Source organism: Myxocyprinus asiaticus, chromosome 28 (genome assembly GCF_019703515.2).
Source record: "Myxocyprinus asiaticus isolate MX2 ecotype Aquarium Trade chromosome 28, UBuf_Myxa_2, whole genome shotgun sequence".
Classification (NCBI taxonomy): Eukaryota; Metazoa; Chordata; class Actinopteri; order Cypriniformes; family Catostomidae; genus Myxocyprinus; species Myxocyprinus asiaticus.
The window spans coordinates 40,556,395-40,577,455 of record NC_059371.1 but is presented as its reverse complement, the minus strand read 5'-3'; the positions used below and the strand labels follow the sequence as shown (position 1 = coordinate 40,577,455).

Below are 21,061 nucleotides of genomic sequence, written 5' to 3'. Positions count from 1 at the left end.
CCTCTCTGCTCCGTGGTAAAGCCCAAAAATTAAACTGGACACCTTCCACCTGCCAAGCCTTTGATCTCAAGCGTCGCTTCACTACTGCCCCTATTCTCCATCATCCTGATTCCTCTCGACCCTTCATGCTAGAAGTAGATGCTTCTGACTCTGGAGTACGTGCGGTACTCTCCCAGCAACAAGGATCTCCTGCTAAACTCCATCCCTGTGCATTCTACTCATGCAAGTTATCTTCGGCCAAGAGAAACTACGATGTCGGCAATCGAGAACTCTTGGCCATGAAAACAGCTTTCGAGGAGTGGAGACACTGGCTAGAGGGAGCTCACCATCCATTTCTGGTGATTACGGATCATCGTAACCTAGAATATATTCAATCGGCCAAGCGCCTAAATCCTCGCCAAGCCCGGTGGTCTCTCTTCTTCTCCAGATTCAATTTCACCATCACCTTTCTTCCTGGGTCTAAGAACACCAAGGCCGACTCTTTGTCCCGCATTCATGATTCCTCCAGTGACAACAACCCTGTGACTTCCATCATCCCACCTACTCTCATTGTTGCTCTCGTACAGTGAGATATCATGGCTGATATTACCCAAGCTCAGAACCAAGAACCCACTCCCACTGGCTGCCCTCCTGACAAAGTCTTTTTCCCCAGTTCCTTACGGAACAAGGTTCTTCAGTGGGTTCTCGGCCTGCTCGGGACATCCAGGCACTCAAGCTACATGCAGGTTAGTGCAAAACCGGTTTTGGTGGGAAAGTCTGCTACTTCAGTGGCTAGGTTATGTTAAAAACTGCAATGTGTGTACCACCACTAAATCTCTTCGACAGCTCCCGTCCAGTTTCCTTCAGCCTCTTCCTGCCCCTCGACGTCCTTGGTCCCATATCACAGTGGACTTCGTCATGGATCTACCCAACTCGCAGGGTTTCACTACAATCCTAACCGTGGTGGATCGATTCTCTAAAGCCTGTAGATTCATCCCTCTGCCCAAACTTCCTTTGTCCATGGAATGTGCAGAGAGCCTGTTTCATTACGTATTCCGCCTTTATGGCCTTCCTGAGGACATTGTCTCCGACCGTGGTCCCCAGTTCACCTCCCGAGTCTGGTCCGTATTCTTCAAATTACTCAAAGTCAACATGAGTCTAACTTCCGGTTATCACCCTCAATCTAATGGTCAAGTTGAACGGCTAAACCAGGACCTGGGTAAATTCCTCCAAGCCTACAGTCAAGTCAACCAACATGACTGGAACCGTTTCCTACCCCGGGCTGAATATGCTCAGAACTCTCTGTTCAAACCTGCCACCAGAACCACACCATTCAAATGCATCTTAGGGTTTCAACCACCACTCTTTCCCTGGTCCGGGGAACCTTCCGATGTTCCCAATGTCGACGACTGGATGCAACGCAGCAAGGCTATCTGGGACCAAGCTCATGTCTACCTAATACATGCCATTCATCGACAAAGTGAACAAGCCAATCTCCATCGCCGCCCAGGTCCCAACTATGCTCCTGGACAATGGGTCTGGCTATCAACCCGAGATCTTTGACTATCTATGACTCCTGTGCAAGAAACTAAGTTCCAGGTATGGTGGCCCTTTCAAAATTCTCCATCAAATTAACCCTGTATCATTTAAACTTCAGCTCCCTGCTAACTACCGTATTTCCCCTACATTTCATGTGTCCCTGCTCAAACCTGCGGCACCTCCGAGAGAGGAAGGTTCTCAAGAACCTCAGAGACCCCTTCCATTCCTCATTGACGGAGAAGAAGCCTTTCAGGGACACAAGCTCCTGGACTCTCGACGCCAGGGTCGGATACTTCAATATTTGGTGGACTGGGAAGGCTACGGTCCCGAGGAACGTTCCTGGACTAATTCTGAGGACATTCTGGACCCTAATCTCATCACTGAGTTTCACCGCAATTTCCCTCATCGACCCGCTCCCAGAGGTCGAGGTAGACCCCGACGTAGACAACCTCCTCACGTCAGGAGCCGTTCGCGGGGGGGGGGCTCTATTACACCCGCAGCGCCTGCCATCACCCCCGAATGAGGTCACCATCACCTGAGTTTTAACATTTTACAAACTACATTTCCCATAATCCTCCAGTCAGACTGATTACTCTTCCACCTGTATCACATTTAAACCTGTCTATTTAAGTTCCCAGTTTCCACGCATTCAACGCAAAGTCTTGTTTGCCTAGTCTACAATTCTGAGCTTTATTATTATCACTGATTACCCTGTGTTTGATTCCTGCCTGTTCTCCGAATTCCCCAGCTTTCTTGTGAGTGTTTTGGATTTACTGCCTGTTTATTTGATTACCCCTCTGCCTATCGGACTTACTTTGCTTGCCTTTCTGGACTGCCTACTTGTGTACCGATCCCATGCCTGCCTTTGTTTTGGCTCTTTGTTTTGTTACTTTGTTTTTACTATTTATTTGCCTTATTAAACTGCACATGGATCTTAACTACTGCCCTGGCGTCTTCGCTACACATATCAGACACGCATCTGCGAGGGGCGAAAGAAGCGGTGTTCACAAACTAGCACAGCATGCACACCAGCATGCTCTAGAGATAGGACAGCCAGAGTTCTGGAATACTGCAGAGCGATACTCCTACAATCAGACAGCATTAGAACAGATCAGATTTTACACAGGAGCTTGGTCCATGCTCATGGAGATGGCAATGAAGAAGGCTTTGAAGTTTAATTTGTAATAAATACCACAGGTTAGACCATGCATGGCTCGTCGTTGAGTAGGTCAGTGTAACTATTCTATAGAACAAACTGTAAAATTTTGTGATGAAAAAACAGTGGCCTAAACACATTTAGAATATAATATAGCTGCAAGCAGTGATTACAGGGCCAGACAGACCAACATGTAAGGGTGTATGGTTGGATATCAATGATTATGATCTATTTAAAAATTAAATAAAAAGTCGTACATAGGTAGAATTGCTAACATTACAATAAAACGAATTATGGCACGGTCACCGAATTTATATGGTGTGGTCAAGATGTGGTAACAATGACACACAAAGTTTCATGTAAATAAGGCAAACCATTGCCGAGATACAGCCTAAAATGCTTTTTGCCGTGTTTACATTTTTTTCGTTGGGAGCAGTGCTGCTGCGCAGATCTTGATCAGCTCTGATTCTGATCTGGCAAATTGCATGATTTCAAATGAGACCCTCCTATATTGCGCAAATTTGCTTTCCAGGGGGTCTCTGGTTTAATCTGGGGGGACCCCCCGTAACTCGCACTGTGCCCTCAGGGCATGGTGGTGATAATGCATACAATGTTTTGTAACGATATGCCACTGCATTAGTAACTTACAGCATTTTACGCAAAATTCCAAATGGCTGATGCCCAATATGGCTGACACAGAAAAATTGGGTATCATTCAACACTGTATGCCTCAAGAAATCTAAAGAGACCAGTCCAATGATTTTAGTCTAAATAATTCAGAAGTTATAAGCAAAAAAAATTTGCAAATCTCCTGAGCCCTAGGTGGCACTGTGCCGAAACTGTGCAGGTAGCCTCCAGTCATGATAAACATAAGTGCAAATTTTAATAGTTGGTATCGCAAGAGAGTTAGAGTAACTGACTCCAAATTTGGGTCATTTATAGATCAGATTGTTCTCTATCAGTGTGCAAACTTTCACAACTTTCATCCAAAGGGGTCTATGGACTGCCTTATGAGATGTCTGACACTCACCATCGTGCTTCAAAGCAGAATATTGTCGGTTTAATTCTAATGAGTCTCAAAGGTTTTGTGTTGTGCGCACAAGGGTTGGGCGATAAAACGGTATCGATATTTATAGAGAAAAAAAATCATAATGTAGATGATAACCTTTTGAGTGTTTTGATATATATTGTATATTTAGCTATCCAGAGTTTGAAATTAGCATCCGCCAAAAGGCAGGTATTTCACTATGGCATGCGATCTGTAAAGATGTCTAGAAAGTGACATGGAATGCCTTTAAACACACAGACGTGCACATGAAGAAACACACCTGATTATTTTGAAGAACAGGCCAAAGACAAGCCGTCAGTGCACGTGCCTGATTTGCTTTGTTTTCAGAGATTCGTTAAGAATTCTCTTAATTAAAAAGTGCTTTTGGGACAAACAACAGAATGTCTTCAAATGAAGATTGAGAGTATGAATTAGCCAATCAGATTTGCACAGATTTGTGCGAGAAAGCATTTTCCAATTTTGAGTGCTATGTGCATCAGATGGTTAGAGCAGACTGTGGGTGGTCCGTGGGAATGCCGTCTTAGGCTGAGACTTACTTTGTTCTGGAAAAAGAAAGTGTCTAATCAGCAATATTGATGGAGAAAAGGTGTTAAGTAACCAAGTAATTGAAGTATAGTTGGTTTTACCAGATCATTTTATGTACTGACCCCTGGTCAACCAGCAATTTCCAAAAGTGGCCATATAAGTTTCCTGCTCAAGTGTGTAGGCGTCCTTACTCTCAACACAAACTGAAAGGATCTCGGTGTTGAACTTCTATGCCACTACACTACTCAAATCACTGACAAGTGAAATCTAAAAAACTACTAGCCAGTAGCTAGAGTTGTGCACCATACAGAATTGAAAAAGGAATGCCAATTCAATTCCTGAATTTGGATTGAATTTGAACTGAGGTAGCAAAAAGGATGTGCAATTTCAATTCAAATTTGAACTTAAGGAAGTACAATTAAAATTGAATAAAATTAAAATAAATTCACAACTTAATTATCAGTTTTTGTTTTGTTTTTTTTCTGCTTGGCAACTTTCAAAAACTCCACAAAGTTGATTACTGCATTTATTTGAGTTCAAATTGGCCTACACAACATTTATGTGATGCATTGTTTGGCCATTTGCATGGTTTTATTTACACTGTTATTGTTGATTTTGTTGTCACAGTAGGTAACTTGTTGTTTTACAATGTGAGGATGAGTTTGTTTCTCTAATAAAATTATAGATTTGTTAAATGTTAACATTGTTGTGTTTAATGTTCCAAGTGTTGAGGTCTGTGCATGCCATTTTTAAATACTTAAGGATGTCTGTGCAGGTCAGGGACTAAAAACTAAATGTTTTTCATTTTGGATCATTTTGCGCAAAAACTGTATTTTTTCGTTAGAAGTTCTGCAGCCTCTTTTACAAAAGGTTACCAGTTAAAAAATTGGGATCAATGCATTTTTGAAAAAAGATTTTATGGATAATTAAAAAAAAAACAAATTAAGACTTGAGCAGAATTAAGCAGAAATTCTAATCCAGTCACCTGCAGAAGTTTTTATTGGGGAATTATTAAAATAAAAAGATGTACCTTCTTTAAAGACAACTAAGAACTTCTAACAGCTGAGAACTTTTAGTTTGACTTTTAAATAACAAAATACTAGTTCTGACTAATTCTTGCAAGAGATCTTAACTTGACAGTTGATTGACATGAAAATGTAAAACAACATTAAAGGAAGAAACATACCTGGAGGAAAAAAGTCATCATCATCTTCATCACTCTGTTGTTCCTCTGTTTTTATCTCCTCCTGCTTCACTTCAATCTTCACTGGTGTCTGCAGCATCTGCTGTTCATCATCATCTTCATCACTCCGTTGTTCCTCTGCTGTGATTTCTTCTTTTATCTTCTCCTGCTTCACTTCAATCTTCACTGGTGTCTGCAGCATCTGCTGTTCTCCAGCGTTACAGACAGAAGTCAGAGACTCTGTGGAGGTTTGATCACCCTGATTACTGTCACACACACTCTCCTGAGCATCAGTAGAACAGAGTAAAGTGAGCTGTGAGTCCTGTGTGTCTCTGGATCTCTGTTCTGTTCATTGAATAATAATTAAGATATGTAGTAGGGATGTGCGAAACAACTAATTTCTTTTTTTTTAAAAGGCGGAAAAATCCCACAATCCACAACGTTAAGCCTTAATGAGCTCAAATATGCATCTTCCATTAGGACTGGGCGATAGGACGATGTAATCGTATATCGACGATATCTTACAAAGAACCCGATGCTGATTGCGACACTCAATTGATCAACTATGATCAACAATATCGGGAAATGGCAAAACCATGGATCTGGGAAGGCTGAATCCAGTTTGCAAGCTCCTAGTCCACATGTATTTCATGCGCGGGTAATTTTGCTCATCTACCCACAACAAGCCGGCGACCTGTAAGACAATTTCTGACATTTAATCTTAGAAAACATTCCCTGTTTTACGTCAGTTAGGATCACTACTTCATTTTAAGAATGTGCAATGTCACCAGAGAAGTTAAGTTACACCCCGTTATCTCGCCTTTACACTCGGCAAGGACAAAAGTGTCCAGTGTGTTTAATTCGGACATTTATTTAAATGTTGCCTCGAGCTTATGGCTAAACCTCAAATTATGTATTAATAAGTCCCCTTTCTGCTGGTCAGAGTGGATTGTGAGGGAGGTTAATACACTTGGTGACCTATATGAGAGTGGAGTGTTGAGATCTTTTGAAAATCTGGTTCAACATTTTGGGATTCCCAGATCTCAGTTCTTTAGATATTTACAGCTGTGCCACCTGCTCTGTACTATTTTTGGGAGTAGCATACACCCCACTAAAGTGGCAGACACTCTGGGAGTGGTGATTACTGCTTTTTAGAGCCTGACCGATGTGGGATTTTTGAGACCAATACCAATTTTAGAGAGGGAAAATTCACAGATTACCGATATGGGGGCCAATATAGTTAATTTTTGAGCTGGAATGAAAACAGACCTTTTCTATGTGGATTGTGCACCGATTTTGCACCAATATGACAAAGCAAAGGTGCTCAGAAGACTGCTTTCTTAAACAAATATTTGTATCAAAGAATATTTGACATTATTATTGTACATTGTCAACAAATTCTAGAAATGAACACTGAGAAAATAAAAAATAAATAAATATACAATAAATAGCTAAATAAACATCAGTACTGTTTAGTATTAGGCAATTGCTGACCATTTAAATAAAGAATAACTAAAAATACAATAAATAGCTAAATAAAAATCAGTACAGTATGTTCAGTATCAGTTAGTTGCTGACCATTAAAATAAAAAATAAATAAAAATAAAATAAAATAAATAGCTAAATAAACATCAGTAATACTGCTTAGTATCAGTCAAATGCTGACTATTTTAATACTGTCAGTCAATTAGGGGCAGGTTGTAAAACAAAATTTACACCTGACGAGTCAAGAGAACAGCGGCAGCAGTGTTACACTGTATTCTGCAATATAAGTTCAGGGCAAACTTTTAAATATTACATTTTGTAAATGCAACGACTGTAATTGTTCAGGTGGAAGGGGGTACCAAACTGTGAATCCTGAACAAAACAGTTTGGTGAATACATGTTTTCACATTAGCTTCCAATCAGCTGACAAGCAATGAAAATAGCTATGTTTCAGCTAGCATGAAATCAACACTCAACAGACACAATCCACCACCGCACCATTGTCTGCTGAGCTGCAAAAAGATGCTCTGATGTTTACCTTTCAATCTGCTACATTACTGACTGCAGTGAAAAACTATAGCTGGCTAACATAGCAAACAGATGTGATAAACATGAGTGGCTTGATTGTCAGGGACAGGATTAACATTATATTAGTTATATTGAAAAGGGAAAAGGATAGGGCCATTGTTTATTAAGTTTCCAGTATGTATTTCACAAACTAGTTAGCAACTTACTGAGAAGACACCACTTAATACCGCACTGTCTGCAGAACCACCGTCAGCTCAGCTCTTTAAACAGTGGAGTCGGAGCATGCTCTGCTGGACAAACTACGTTATGACACCAATTCAAGCATTGTTTTTTGCATTATATGTTCTGAAAAAATGTTTTCATATCTGCGCATATTGGTAAACAAATGTGCCGATACCGATATATCAGTGAAAGGCTATTATCAGCCGACCAATAAATCGGTCGGGTACTACTGCTTTTGGAAAAGGTCATGAGGCATCAGTGTATTACTCCCTGCTAATTCAGAGTCTGAGGGACTGAGCTTCAACTAAGAGATTATGGGAGAAATATTTAAACTTGGTATTGGAGGAGGGAGAGCGGGCTAAGATTCTAAAAAACATCAAGTCTGCATCTAGAGATGCAAGGGTTCGCCTTATGCAATTTAAGATTTTACATCAGTTCTATTGGACACCCTCTAGATTGTATAGGCTTGGTCTTAAAGACACACCCACCTTTTGGCGATGCCAATCAGAGGATGGAGACATAACCTATGTCTTTTGGGGGTGTGTTAAGATCCAGTAGTTCTGGTTGAAGGTTCAGAGTCTTGTGTGTGATGTATTGGGCACTCGGGTTTCATTTTGCCCCAGACTCTGTATTTTGGGCGATATGGCGGTCATCGATGTTGAGAATAGACTCAAAGAGTTTGGGTCCTAACCAGCGTCATGATCGCCAGGCAGATTCTTTTAAGGGGATGGAGGTCGGCTCATTTCAGGAGTGGTGCTCGGAGATGGGGAGGGTGGCGGCCTTTGAAGAAGGGTCATTTAGAAGACTAGGGAAATTGAATTTGTTTATGGAGAAATGGGCAGATATTTGATGTGTGATTATTATTTTTTATTTATTGTGTCTATAATCATGCATGACCAGTATGGAATGAACCGCCACATCCTCACACGGTTCTACACCTGCACTGTAGAGAGCATCCTGACTGGCTGCATCTCCGTCTGGTACGGCAATAGCACCGCCCACAACCGCAAAGCCCTGCAATGGGTGGTGCGAACTGCCAGACACATCATCGGAAGTGAGCTTCCCTCCCTCCAGGACATATATACCAGGCGGTGTGTGAAAAAAGCTCGGAGGATCCAGCCACCCGGGCCATGGGCTGTTCTCACTGCTACCATCAGGCAGGCGGTATCGCAGCATCAGGACTCGCACCAGCCAACTACATGACAGCTTCTTCCCCAAAGCAATCAGACTTTTGAACTCTTGATCTCCCACAATCAAAATACATCAGCACTGCACTTTATTACTCTCATATCTCACACCAGACTATCATAAATTATATTCTCTCTTAACAACACACTGGCAACTTACTATCAACCAACAGCCTGAATGTCAATACAGTACAATACAACCTACTGTACATTTTATATATATACTATATATACTATTTTTATTGTATAATGTATATTCTATATTGTGTGTATTGTATACTGTACATTGTATGTTATTATTTGTATAGTGTGTTATGTGTAATTATGTGTATATTGGATTTTAAATTGCGTTGTGTAAATCTGATGTTTATTGTAAATTGGTATATGTCCCATCACTGTCATGACTACTATGTTGATCGGAACTGCACCCAAGAATTTCACACACTATTGCACTTGTGTATATGGTTGTGTGACAATAAAAGTGATTTGATTTGATTTGACCACTGGGATGTTGTTGGTGGCCGGGGTGGGGTTGGGGATTGGGAGAGGTGATAGTGGGGTTTAATTGTTGATTTTGTATATATATGTTTTGTTTTTCTGTGTTCAATAAGTAAATCAATAAAAATTGTTAATCAGAAAAAAAAAAGAATGTGCAATGTCAGAATAATAGTAGAGAGAATGATTTATTTCAGCTTTTAATTCTTTCATCACATTCCCAGTAGATCAGAAGTTTACATATAATATTGCCTTTAAATTGTTTAACTTGAGTCAAACGTTTTGGGTAGCCTTCCACAAGCTTGTTGGAATTTTGGTCAATTCCTCCAGACAGAACTGGTGTAACTGAGTCAGGTTTGTAGGTCTCCTTGCTCACACGCTTTTTCAATTCTGCCCACAAATTTTCTATCAGATTGAGGTCAGGGCTTTATGATGGCCACTCCAATACCTTTACTTTGTTGTCCTTATGCCATTTTTCCACAACTTGAGGTATGCTTGGGGTCCTTGTCCATTTGGAAGACCCATTTGCAACCAAGGTTAACCTTCATGGCTGATGTCTTGAGATGTTGCTTCAGTATAGCCACATCATTTTTCTTCCTCATGATGTCATCTATTTTGTGAAGTGCACCAGTTCCTCCTGCAGCAAAGCACCCCCACAACATGATACTGACAATCCCATGCTTCATGGTTGGGATGGTGTTTTTCGGCTTGCAAACCTCACCATTTTTCCTCCAAACATAATGACGGTCATTATGGCCAAAAAGTTCAATTTTTGTTTCATCAGACCAGAGGAAATTTCTCCAAAAAGTACAAACTTTGTTCCCATGTGCACTTGCAAACTGTAGTCTAGATTTTTTATGGCAGTTTTGGAGCACTGGCTTCTTCCTCGCTAAGCAGCCTTTCAGGTTATGTTGATATTGGACTCATTTTACTGTGGATATAGATACTTGTCTACCTGTTTCCTGAAGCATCTTCACAAGGTCCTTTGCTGTTGCTCTGGGATTGATTTGCACTTTTCGCACTAAACTACATTCATCTCTAGGAGACAAAATGCGTCTCCTTTCTGAGCGGTATGATGGCTGCATGGACCCATAGTGTTTATACTTGCGTACTATTGTTTGTACAGATGAAGGTGGTACCTTCAGGCGTTTGGAAATTGCTCCCAAGGATGAACCAGACTTGTGGAGGTCCACAGTTTTTTTTTTCTGAGGTCTTGGATGTTTTCTTTTGATTTTTCAATAATGTCAAGCAAAGAGGCACTGAGTTTGAAGGTAGTCTTTAAAATACATCCACAGGTACACCTCCAGAAGCTAATTGGCTAACTGGCTGAAGGCTTGACATCATTTTCTGAAAATTTTCAAGCTACTTAAAGGCACAGTTAACTTAGTGAATATAAAATTCTGACCCACTGGAATTGTGATATAGTCAATTAAAAGTGAAACAACCTGTCTGTAAACAATTGTCGGAAAAATGACTCATGTCATGCACAAATTAGATGTACTAAATGACTTGCCAAAACTATAGTTTGCTAAAATGAAATATTAAAAAATTAGTTTTAATGACTTCAACCTAAGTGTATGTAAAGTTCTGACTTCAACTATATATCTTTGTATTAAAGAAACAAAGACAAAACCAATTAAATCATAAAATAATAAAAGACACATTCACCTTGAACTTAAAATTGAGTTCTATTTTCTTTTCTTTAGGCAGCATTAACTTTATCACCAAAATGCAATACAAACACTAATTCGTTAAGAACACACATTTAGCAGCATTATTTTGGGAACACAAGGGAATTTTTTAGGCTTTATTAATATTATTCTTACACTTATAATTGTTTTTAGTTCTTAATCTGTGGGTTATTAGTAATTTTCCACCTATTGTCATTGACTGATATTTGCGTAATGGCAAATGGAGCAGCTGGAGATGATAAATGTTTGTATTTGGGGAGGTGATTATATATATGATTTTTTGTTCACTTCGTTACTTTAACTGTTTTTTTCATTTAGTTTAAAGTGCAATATGAATTTAGAAATGTCTTTTATGTTTTTTGTGTTTCAATAAATACATTTAATGTTTAAAAGCAAAAATACTTATTAAAAAAATCAAAAAAAGAAATTCACTGACCCTCGGCAGGGGGGGTTGACGATATAATCGTGTATATCGCAATATTTTTTAAGGTAATTATCGATAAAATATTTTTTACGTATCGCCAACAGCCCTATCTTCCATTCAAGTTATTATTAACAGTAATTGAACTAGGGCTGCAACTAACAATTATTTTGATAATCGATTAATCTTTGATTACTTCTAAGATTAATCAGATAAAAACTGACATTTTATTTCCTGTATTTTATTAAAATATGATTTTTCAAAAAACTATGATAAAGGGCTTAAGGATTTGGTTTGATTTACATTACTGAATTCACAATTCTTTACTCTCACAAAACTTTAAACAAAGCCTGAATCGTGAAAAGTTACATTTGGATTTTTTAATTATTATTAGAAACAGTTCCTTTACTTGTAAAACTTAATAAAATGAGTAAAAAGAGTAAAATGATCCATAGGGCATGGAGTGGGACAAAAAAAATCAGCCCAGCAGAGGGCAATAGTGACACGAGAATAGAAATATTAATAATTCTGCCCAGCTGAAAAATACATAATTATGTTACATACATATCCTTGTACACTGTCACTGATTACATACATTTAAGTATTTTAATATTATAGTTTTTAAAATAGTATTTTCACTGATTACGTTTCTTAACTATTCTTTTTTATTTTTTTAATGTGTACGGCTTATCCAGTAAAATAATCTTTGCCACTGTATAAGTTTAATAGTGAATTCAGACATTACATGTGGCATTATCAGGAGGACTTTCAAATATCAGGACCCTTAGCATTATTATACATTATATTCAGCAGCATTACATACAGTTTAATATAGTACAATCATCTGTAAACTCTCTGCAAATTCACTCTCATGCTTGAAAAGACTCATCCCGGTGCTCATTGTATTACATGCGCTTACATGAGCAGGAGAAAACACTTTAACCCTCTGGGGTCTGAAGGTGTTTTTGGGCCCTGGAGAAGTTTCGACATGCCTTGACATTTGTGCTTTTTCAGTTGCTTAAAAACATATTAATGGCTAAAGTCTGATAACACTGTATTCAGCACAAACTGGGCTACAATGATATGTGAGCTATGTATGTACATGTTTGCATTTTTGAGAAAATAAAGTTTATGCATGGTTTTTGAAAAAAACTAAAATGTTAAGTCACTGAAATAAGGCCATATAACACATACTAAACACTTGTTCACAAGACTTTTGAGAACTGGATCTTGTAGCCTAGAGTTTTTTCTACAAAATGATGTGAAAACCATCCTGATCACTCATTCATACAAAACAATATAGTCATTTAACTTTTATAAGACACTTTTAGTGTTAGAAAGGCCATATGCGAGGAGGCGTGAATGATCATGAATATTGATGTGATTCGCACCTGAGGAGACAAAGACCCCTCCCCTGGGCCTATCAATGAGGAATGTGACAGAGAGAATGAATGTGAGGAGACTTAATGATTGAATGTATTGTTTGTAGCTTATTCACAAAATCAAGTTTAAGTTAAAAGAAGTAATCTGACTATACATTTTCTTTACATAATGACTTTACTTAAAAACTTTTGACCTACACTACTGTTTAAAAGTTTTAGATTGGTAAGATACTCGCTCACATAGTATTGCACATAAGCATTGTAAACTGTGAAGTGAACAGTTCACAGCACACAGATTTGAGAATACAGTTACATGCCTTGGTGCCATTTTTGAAAACAGATCCTGTTCAAATGAAGACACAAGAGAACATTCACATGCCTGGCATTTCCAAGATGTGACCTGCCTTTTACCATGCTGTACTTTGAAAAGCATGCACTTCCGGTGACCAACAGTGGCAATATTCTCAGCTCCTGGAACCGGTACATGGTCACTACTGGTCTGTTTTGGTGCTACTTTGTGACACCACAGAGCTCTGCAATAAGCTGTTCCATGAACTCTTTGTGGGTCATGTTACCACATAGCTCTTTGTGCATAATGAAAGCATTGGTGGAAGCAATGTCCAATAAGTGTAGAAAGATCTTTCTGTTCCACTTCATTGTTTTGCGTTGTGCAACAGCTGTCTGTAACAGCTGATCAGACAGGTCAACACCTCCCATGTGTTGGTTGTAGGCAGTCACAGGTGCAGGACATGGAAATGTCTTTGTCCTCCATGTATCTTGTGACTTCACCCTCCTCTGCCCAGTCTCACCTGTATAAGCAGAATGGATGGAAGAACAGACAGATACCTCTCATGTCTATCCACTTCACAAATACAAGAGGTCCATCCTGAATCCACCTGATGGATCCCCTAGCAGATTTTTTTGAGAGTGAATTAGTTGCATCCCTTGGGCAGTCCTTCCTAGAGTCTCTGTAAGTCCCACAAGCACCAAACTTCATGGCAAACAAGTCTGTCAGGAGCTTTGGACTTGTGTAGAAATTGTCCATGTACACATGGTACCCAGAGCCTAAAACTTTACAGTCCAAAAGAGATGTCACAGTATCATATGACAGTCCATGGCCTGTGGGAAAGTTGTTTTTTCCTGTGTACACAGAGAAGTCCACATTGTATCCATTTGATGAATCAGCAAGGACAAACAACCTGAAGCCCCACCTGGTTGGATTGGCTTTCATGTACTATGTCATTCCTGTGTTTGGTTTACATGCCACCATTCTTTCATCCTAAAAGAAACTTAGCTGTGGATGATAGATGGCTTTACAAGCATGACGGATAGTGTCCATGAGAGGTTTGACCCTGAAAATACGGTAATGTTCAGCTGTGCCCCTTTTTCTGTCATTTTTCTTATCTGCATCTGGGTGACTTATGTGCACATTCCATGAAATGGTGCGGTATCTGTCTCTTGACATGATTGTGGGAGGAAAAGGCACAGAGAAAAGACTGTCTTGCCACCAGTAGTCTCTGATGGAGCTCACCTTCACCATGGCCATGTAAAACAGCAGGCCAATGTAGTGGTACATCTCACTGATGCTGACATCTATCCATTTATATTTGCGGCCCTTTGCAATTGCCCCGGTAGCCTGAGCATTGGTATTGTGGCACAGAGTTGACACTGCATTCTCAGAAAAAAAACATTTTGGAGAGACTCTGGGGAGTGTGTGCGTCAGTGGGACTCAGCTGTGGTCCAGGTTCCCATGCAGGCAAGAATCTCAGAGTCTGTGGACCATGTCAATATCAGTCTCTGTTTTCCATGACAGAGTGGTCTGCCTGTTGCTTGCCTGAATGTTTGTCTTGGCCCTCTTTGCAACAGATGTCTGATTACTATCATTCTTATAGCTGTAAAACAAACAAACATCTGTAAGCATGTTTATTACACAAAGAACTATATTATTAGCATTATCAATCACTAAAAGAAATACTGCCCAGGCATAGCAAAAAAAAAAAAAAATGTTGCAAAGCCATACAGACACATATACACACCGCAAACATTTACACATTCGCGCACTTCATCGACCGGGCATATTTACAGCACATTTTACACATTTACACCCGAACAGATATTTGCGAGCACAAGCTTAGTTGATGATAATGAGGCAGCATAAACACTAGTTAAAATATAATCTAAACATTCATATTACTTTTATATCATATTACATATCATATTTATATCATACAGCATACAATTTAAATACCTGCTTTAGCAGAAACAACATTTAAATGTAACTAAAACTTGCCTATTAGGACATATTTCAATTTTCAATACTCTGAATACTGGCTGGCAAGTCTGGAAATAGTCCAACTAGTAAAATATGTTTATATAAAATAGCATGTCAACTACTGCAAGTAAAACTAAATGACTTACTCATCCGAAAATGTATCCTCAGCTGGATCAAGTCGCTCTTCAAAATGCAAACGTTCATCGTCGGCATCCCGCTCTTCTTCTGAGGAAAATGTGAACTCTTCGTCACTATCCAGGAACATCTGAAGAGCTTCCTCACCTGTGTAGCGTTCCAAACGTGCAGGAAAGTGAATGAATCTGATGATGAAACTTGATGCTTTTTAAGGCATCGTTTGGGGCGTTTACCATTTGCATAGATCGCCTCAGCATATTACCGTATGAGTAGCACCCTCTGCACGTGGGTGTGATCACATTAGCGATAATTAGCTGAGCCAGGAAAAACTGTACATCTCTTTAGTTTCATACAGATTACATTGCAGGAGAATATTTGTTTTAAATTTGAATTATTTTATTTAAAAGTAGACATTTTAAGCTTTCTTTAGACATATTGTGTGATAAGTATTCACTGAGTTTCAGTTCATTTTTGTGACGTGTTTCAGAAAGATGCTCACGGAGATAGAGACGGCTGAAAGTGCACCCAGTTTATGTTGTTATTTTGAGTGTACACAAATAAAAGTAGACCCTTTATAGTTTCTAATGATGTCTTACAATTATCTGTATGCCCAAAAATGATGGAGTATTTTAAGTTGTTTCCGCTGTTATGAGGAAAAAATCCAGCAGGACGTGCCGGCGTGTCCGTCGACCCCAGAGGGTTAAAAACCGGCACACCTTGACTGCTAAGACTTCAGTCTAATATCCATGAAAGCTGCACAAGTGATTACACTGAAACTGAAATCGTTGAACAACGAAATTGAACAATTTACAAATTTGTACTAAACACAGCCTAAATGTATTAAAATACACTGAACTAAGAATATTTTAAGAGGAAAATGCCAATACTTTTCTTAAATGTATTAAGTAAAAAAACAACAAATTAAGTGAATTGTTGAAAACTAATGCACACCCGAGGTGGTAATGCTGGTAACTGTTACACCTCGGGTGTGCATTATTTTTAAACAATTCAACGGGCTGGAGTCAATTATTCTGCTTGTACAACGGTTACCACACCTTAAGACATTGTTCAAGGTTTTATCTCAAGACATTTTCTGGTTTTCGTACTTAAAACGCTCTTATGAGAGGAACTACTTTCCTTCGCCACGGATTCAGCATCTTGCTTTCATACAGTCCGAGCCTTCGTTGCTAGTTCCAAAACGTCACTTTTGAACTAGCAATGGAGGATTGCAAAGCTTGCGCTGCTTTACTCGAGGACTTACTGGATAATGATGTAATGCATATGTGTGTGAGTTTGTGTTTGAACATTGAAACATTAAAAGTTATTCAGATAATAGAAACTGTTGTATTCATCAAGTCGCGGGGATGCGGCTCCATTTGTTGGTCGCGACTCGAGTCTCAATGTGTGTGTGTGTGCATGTGTATGTATGTGTGTGAGCGTGTAAGTGCAGGTGAGACAAGGGAGCGCGAGGGCTCTTTTTAACGGAAATTTATGTAAATGTAGGATATTTTAGGCATTGTTTGACATTCTTAACCAATTTACTTTAACCAATATCTTTGTTTTAATTGGTTATTTTGTTGTGGTAGCCTGTAAGGCTCTTTGAAATAACTGAAATAATTTGGCGAAGTGATATATGGAACCGTTATGCGGTCAAGACCTGGAACTATTTCATAGCCGTGCATTTACTTGAAAAATAATGGCACACCTTATAACACCCGTGAACCAATCAGAATCAAGCATTCAACAGACCCGTGATATAATCAAAACTATACTTAAGCAGAACTCTAATCCAGTCACCTACAGAACTACTTTGATTGGGGAAATATAATATGTACCTTTTTAAAAGACAACTGAAAACTTAAAAAATGCCAATAACAGCGGGGAACTTTTTAACTTTTAACATGACGGCTGATTGTCATGAAAATGTAAAACATTAAAGAATGAAACATACCTGAAGGAATGACATCATCATTATCTTCATCTCTCTGTTGTTCCTCTGTTGTGGTTTCTCTTCTCATCTTTATCAGGTTCCTGCAGTCCAGCAGCTTCACCGAACACATCTTCACCTGTTCATCATCATCATCATCATCATCACTCTGTTGTTCCTCTGCTGTAATTTCTTCTTTTATCTCCTCCTGCTTCACTTCAATCTTCACTGGTGTCTGCAGCATCTGCTGTTCTCCAGCGTTACAGACAGAAGTCAGAGACTCTGTGGAGGTTTGATCACCCTGATTACTGTCACACACACTCTCCTGAGCATCAGTAGAACAGAGTAAAGTGAGCTGTGAGTCCTGTGTGTCTCTGGATCTCTGTTCAGAGAGTTTGTCCAGCAGCCGCTGTGGTGTGGACTGATCTCTGCCGCTCCACACTGAATCCTGACATTCTGTGGAGGTCCCATCAGTCACACACACTGAAGATTGACAGGAAACCTTTTCCAGCTCCTGACAAACACAACACAATCACATCTGTACCGTTCATCACCACAGAGTCACAGTCATATCACATCATTTTAAACTTACTTACAATCTCAAGTTTAAAAGTTCATTAAAATCTAACAAGACTCTGCTCTGGAAAAGACAAACAGACACAGTGATTCAGTTAAATGATGAAATGAATGTTTAACCTGTAAACTGTCTCTCTCCATCAGTTTTGTCTTCATCACCTCTTTCTTCAACTCTCTCCTGATGAAAATCTGAACATAAACAAAACAAGACAGAAAAACCCTTTTTCAGGTATGAGTTATGAGACAAATATAAATGTGTGCTTTGTGTTTGGTTTTATTGTATTTAAAGCAGGAATATTGTTGGATATTAGCATATAACATGCTTTATTTAACATCATTGAACTTCTTTAAAATCTGCTTCTTGATTTAACGAGCTCATATATCAGATATTAAACATGATATTCTCAGATTTCTGCTTGTTTCTCCTGAATCTGAATATTTTAAAGCGTCTGTCACAAAACCGCCACATAAGACGATAATAAGATTATTTTACGAACAGAACAAAGACAGAAAAATACAAACATATGAAAACTAATATAAACTCACAAATTAAGTTAAACACACTGAACATGTACCGACTGAGAGCTCAAATTCTTCTTTCTTCTTCTTTGACGTTTTATGGCGGTTGGAAAACCAACTTGTGGTGCATTTCTGCCACCAACTGGGTTGGAGTGTGGAGTTTCGCACTTATGGGAAAATAATAAGAGAAAAGAGGGTGAAAAAAGAAAAATAAATAAACCCTAAATCCTATTTATTACTTGTATTTCTTTCAAATATGCTAATACCATATGAAAAGTTATTCCATCCTTATTAAGCAATTTTTCACTGAGATTTGTGCTCTATCCTTTATAAACATTTCTCAACTAATCTCAATCTTTCGTTATCATAAACTCTGCATTCAACTAGGATGTGTTCAACAGTTTCTGGATGATCACACTTTTATACATCTTCCATTCTCATGTTTACCTATTTTAAATAGAGACTAATTTAACTGTGAATGTCCAATTCTAAGTCTAGTGTATTATATAAATGCCTCCCTTTTCCTTCCTTATCCCATTGTGTTTGCCATATCTCATTAACAGCTTTTCTTATTTTCCCTTTTATTTCCATTTTACTCATTGGAACTTTGAGATCTATATACATTTCCTAAGGCCTTCTTAGCTACTTGTCCACCTCCTCGTTTCTTCTCACACCCACATGAGCAGGAACCCAAATAAATACTATTTTACATTTGTTTTGACTAATCCTGTACATAATTTGAAGTATTTTACACAAAATATCCTGCCTAGCTTTTGATTTTCCACTTTCTATACTTTGTAATTCTGAATATGAATCAGAACATACTATTACTCCCCGCGTCATCAGAGCGTGCGCGAACCAGCTGGCTGGTGTTTTTACGGACATTTTCAACCTCTCCCTCTCTTTGTCTGTAGTCCCCACATGCTTTAAAACATCCACCATTGTGCCTGTTCCAAAACAATCGAAAATAACTTGTTTAAATGACTGGCGTCCTGTTGCTCTGACCCCCATCATCAGCAAATGTTTTGAGAGACTAATCAGAGATTACATCTGCTCTGTATTACCACTCAATCTTGACCCGCTGCAGTTTGCTTACCGTAACAACCGCTCCACTGATGATGCCATTGCATCTACAATACACACTGCTCTCTCCCACCTGGAAAAAAAGAACACTTATGTGAGAATGCTGTTTGTAGACTACAGCTCAGCATTCAACACCATAGTGCCCTCCAAGCTTGATGAGAAACTCCGGGCTCTGGGCTTAAACAGCTCGCTGTGCAGCTGGATCCTGGACTTCCTGTCAAGCAGACGCCAGGTGGTTAGAATAGGCAGCAACATTTCCTCATCACTGACCCTCAACACTGGAGCCCCGCAGGGCTGTGTTCTCAGCCCACTACTGTATTCCCTGTACACACATGACTGTGTGGCAACACATAACTCCAATGCCATCATTAAGTTTGCTGATGACACGACGGTGGTAGGTCTGATCACTGACAATGATGAAACAGCCTACAGAGAGGAGGTGCACACTCTGACACACTGGTGTCAGGAGCACAACCTCTCCCTCAACGTCAGTAAGACAAAGGAGCTTGTGGTGGACTTCAGGAGAAAAGACAGAGAACACAGTCCAATCACCATCAATGGAGCACCAGTGGAGAGAGTCAGCAGCTTCAAGTTCCTGGGTGTCCACATCACTGAGGAACTCACATGGTCCGTCCACACTGAAGTCGTTGTGAAGAAGGCTCATCAGCGCCTTTTCTTCCTGAGACGGCTGAGGAAGTTTGGAATGAACCGCCACATCCTCATACGGTTCTACACCTGCACTGTGGAGAGCATCCTGACTGGCTGCATCTCCGCCTGGTACGGCAATAGCACTGCCCACAACCGCAAAGCACTGCAAAGGGTGGTGCGAACTGCCAAACACATCATCGGAGGTGAGCTTCCCTCCCTCCAGGAAATATATACAAGGCGGTGTGTGAAAAAAGCTCGGAGGATCATCAGAGACTCCAGCCACCCGAGCCATGGGCTGTTCTCACTGCTACCATCAGGTAGGCGGTATCGCAGCATCAGGACCCGCACCAGCCGACTCCATGATAGCTTCTTCCCCCAAGCAATCAGACTTCTGAACTCTTGATCTCCCACGATCAAAATACATCATCCCTGCACTTTATTACTCTTTTATCTCACACCGGACTGTCATAAATTATATTACTGTCATTATATTATGTCTCTCTTAACAACTGACTATCAACCGACAGCCTGAATGTCAATACAGTACAATACTGTACATTCTATATATATACTTTTTTTCATATATATTTTAATTTTTATTGAATAATGTGTATCTATATAGTATCTATATAGTAAAAAAAAAAAAAAAAAAAAAAAAAAAACAAAAACAGCATATTGTATACTGTGCAATGTATGTTATTATTGTATATTGTTGAGTGTAATTGTGTATAACAGATGTTTAAATTGTGTTGTGTTAATTTGATGTTTTAAGTTGTGTAATTATGTATAACAGATGTTTAAATTGTGCTGTGTTAATTTGATGTTTTAAGTCGAGTTTAATTATGTATAACAGATGTTTAAATTGTGTTGTGTTAATTTGATGTTTATTGTAGATTGGCGTATGTCTCATCACTGTCACGACTGCTATGTTGATCGGAACTGCACCCAAGAATTTCACACACCATTGCACTTGTGTATATGGCTGTGTGACAATAAAGTGATTTGATTTGATTTGATTTTAGGTGATTCTCTTCCACCC

The 21,061-nt window shown here is 39.2% G+C and overlaps 1 protein-coding gene across 1 annotated transcript in view; it reads right to left on the bottom strand.

The window, feature by feature from the left end:
• The window catches only part of LOC127418753 (zinc finger protein 37-like), a 96,721-nt gene that overhangs the window by 34,493 nt on the left and 41,167 nt on the right, over positions 1 to 21,061 (bottom strand). The window contains exon 5 of the mRNA XM_051659531.1: positions 17,221 to 17,478. Within this exon, the coding sequence (XP_051515491.1) occupies positions 17,221 to 17,478 (258 nt within the window). The remainder of the gene's footprint in view (positions 1 to 17,220; positions 17,479 to 21,061) is intronic.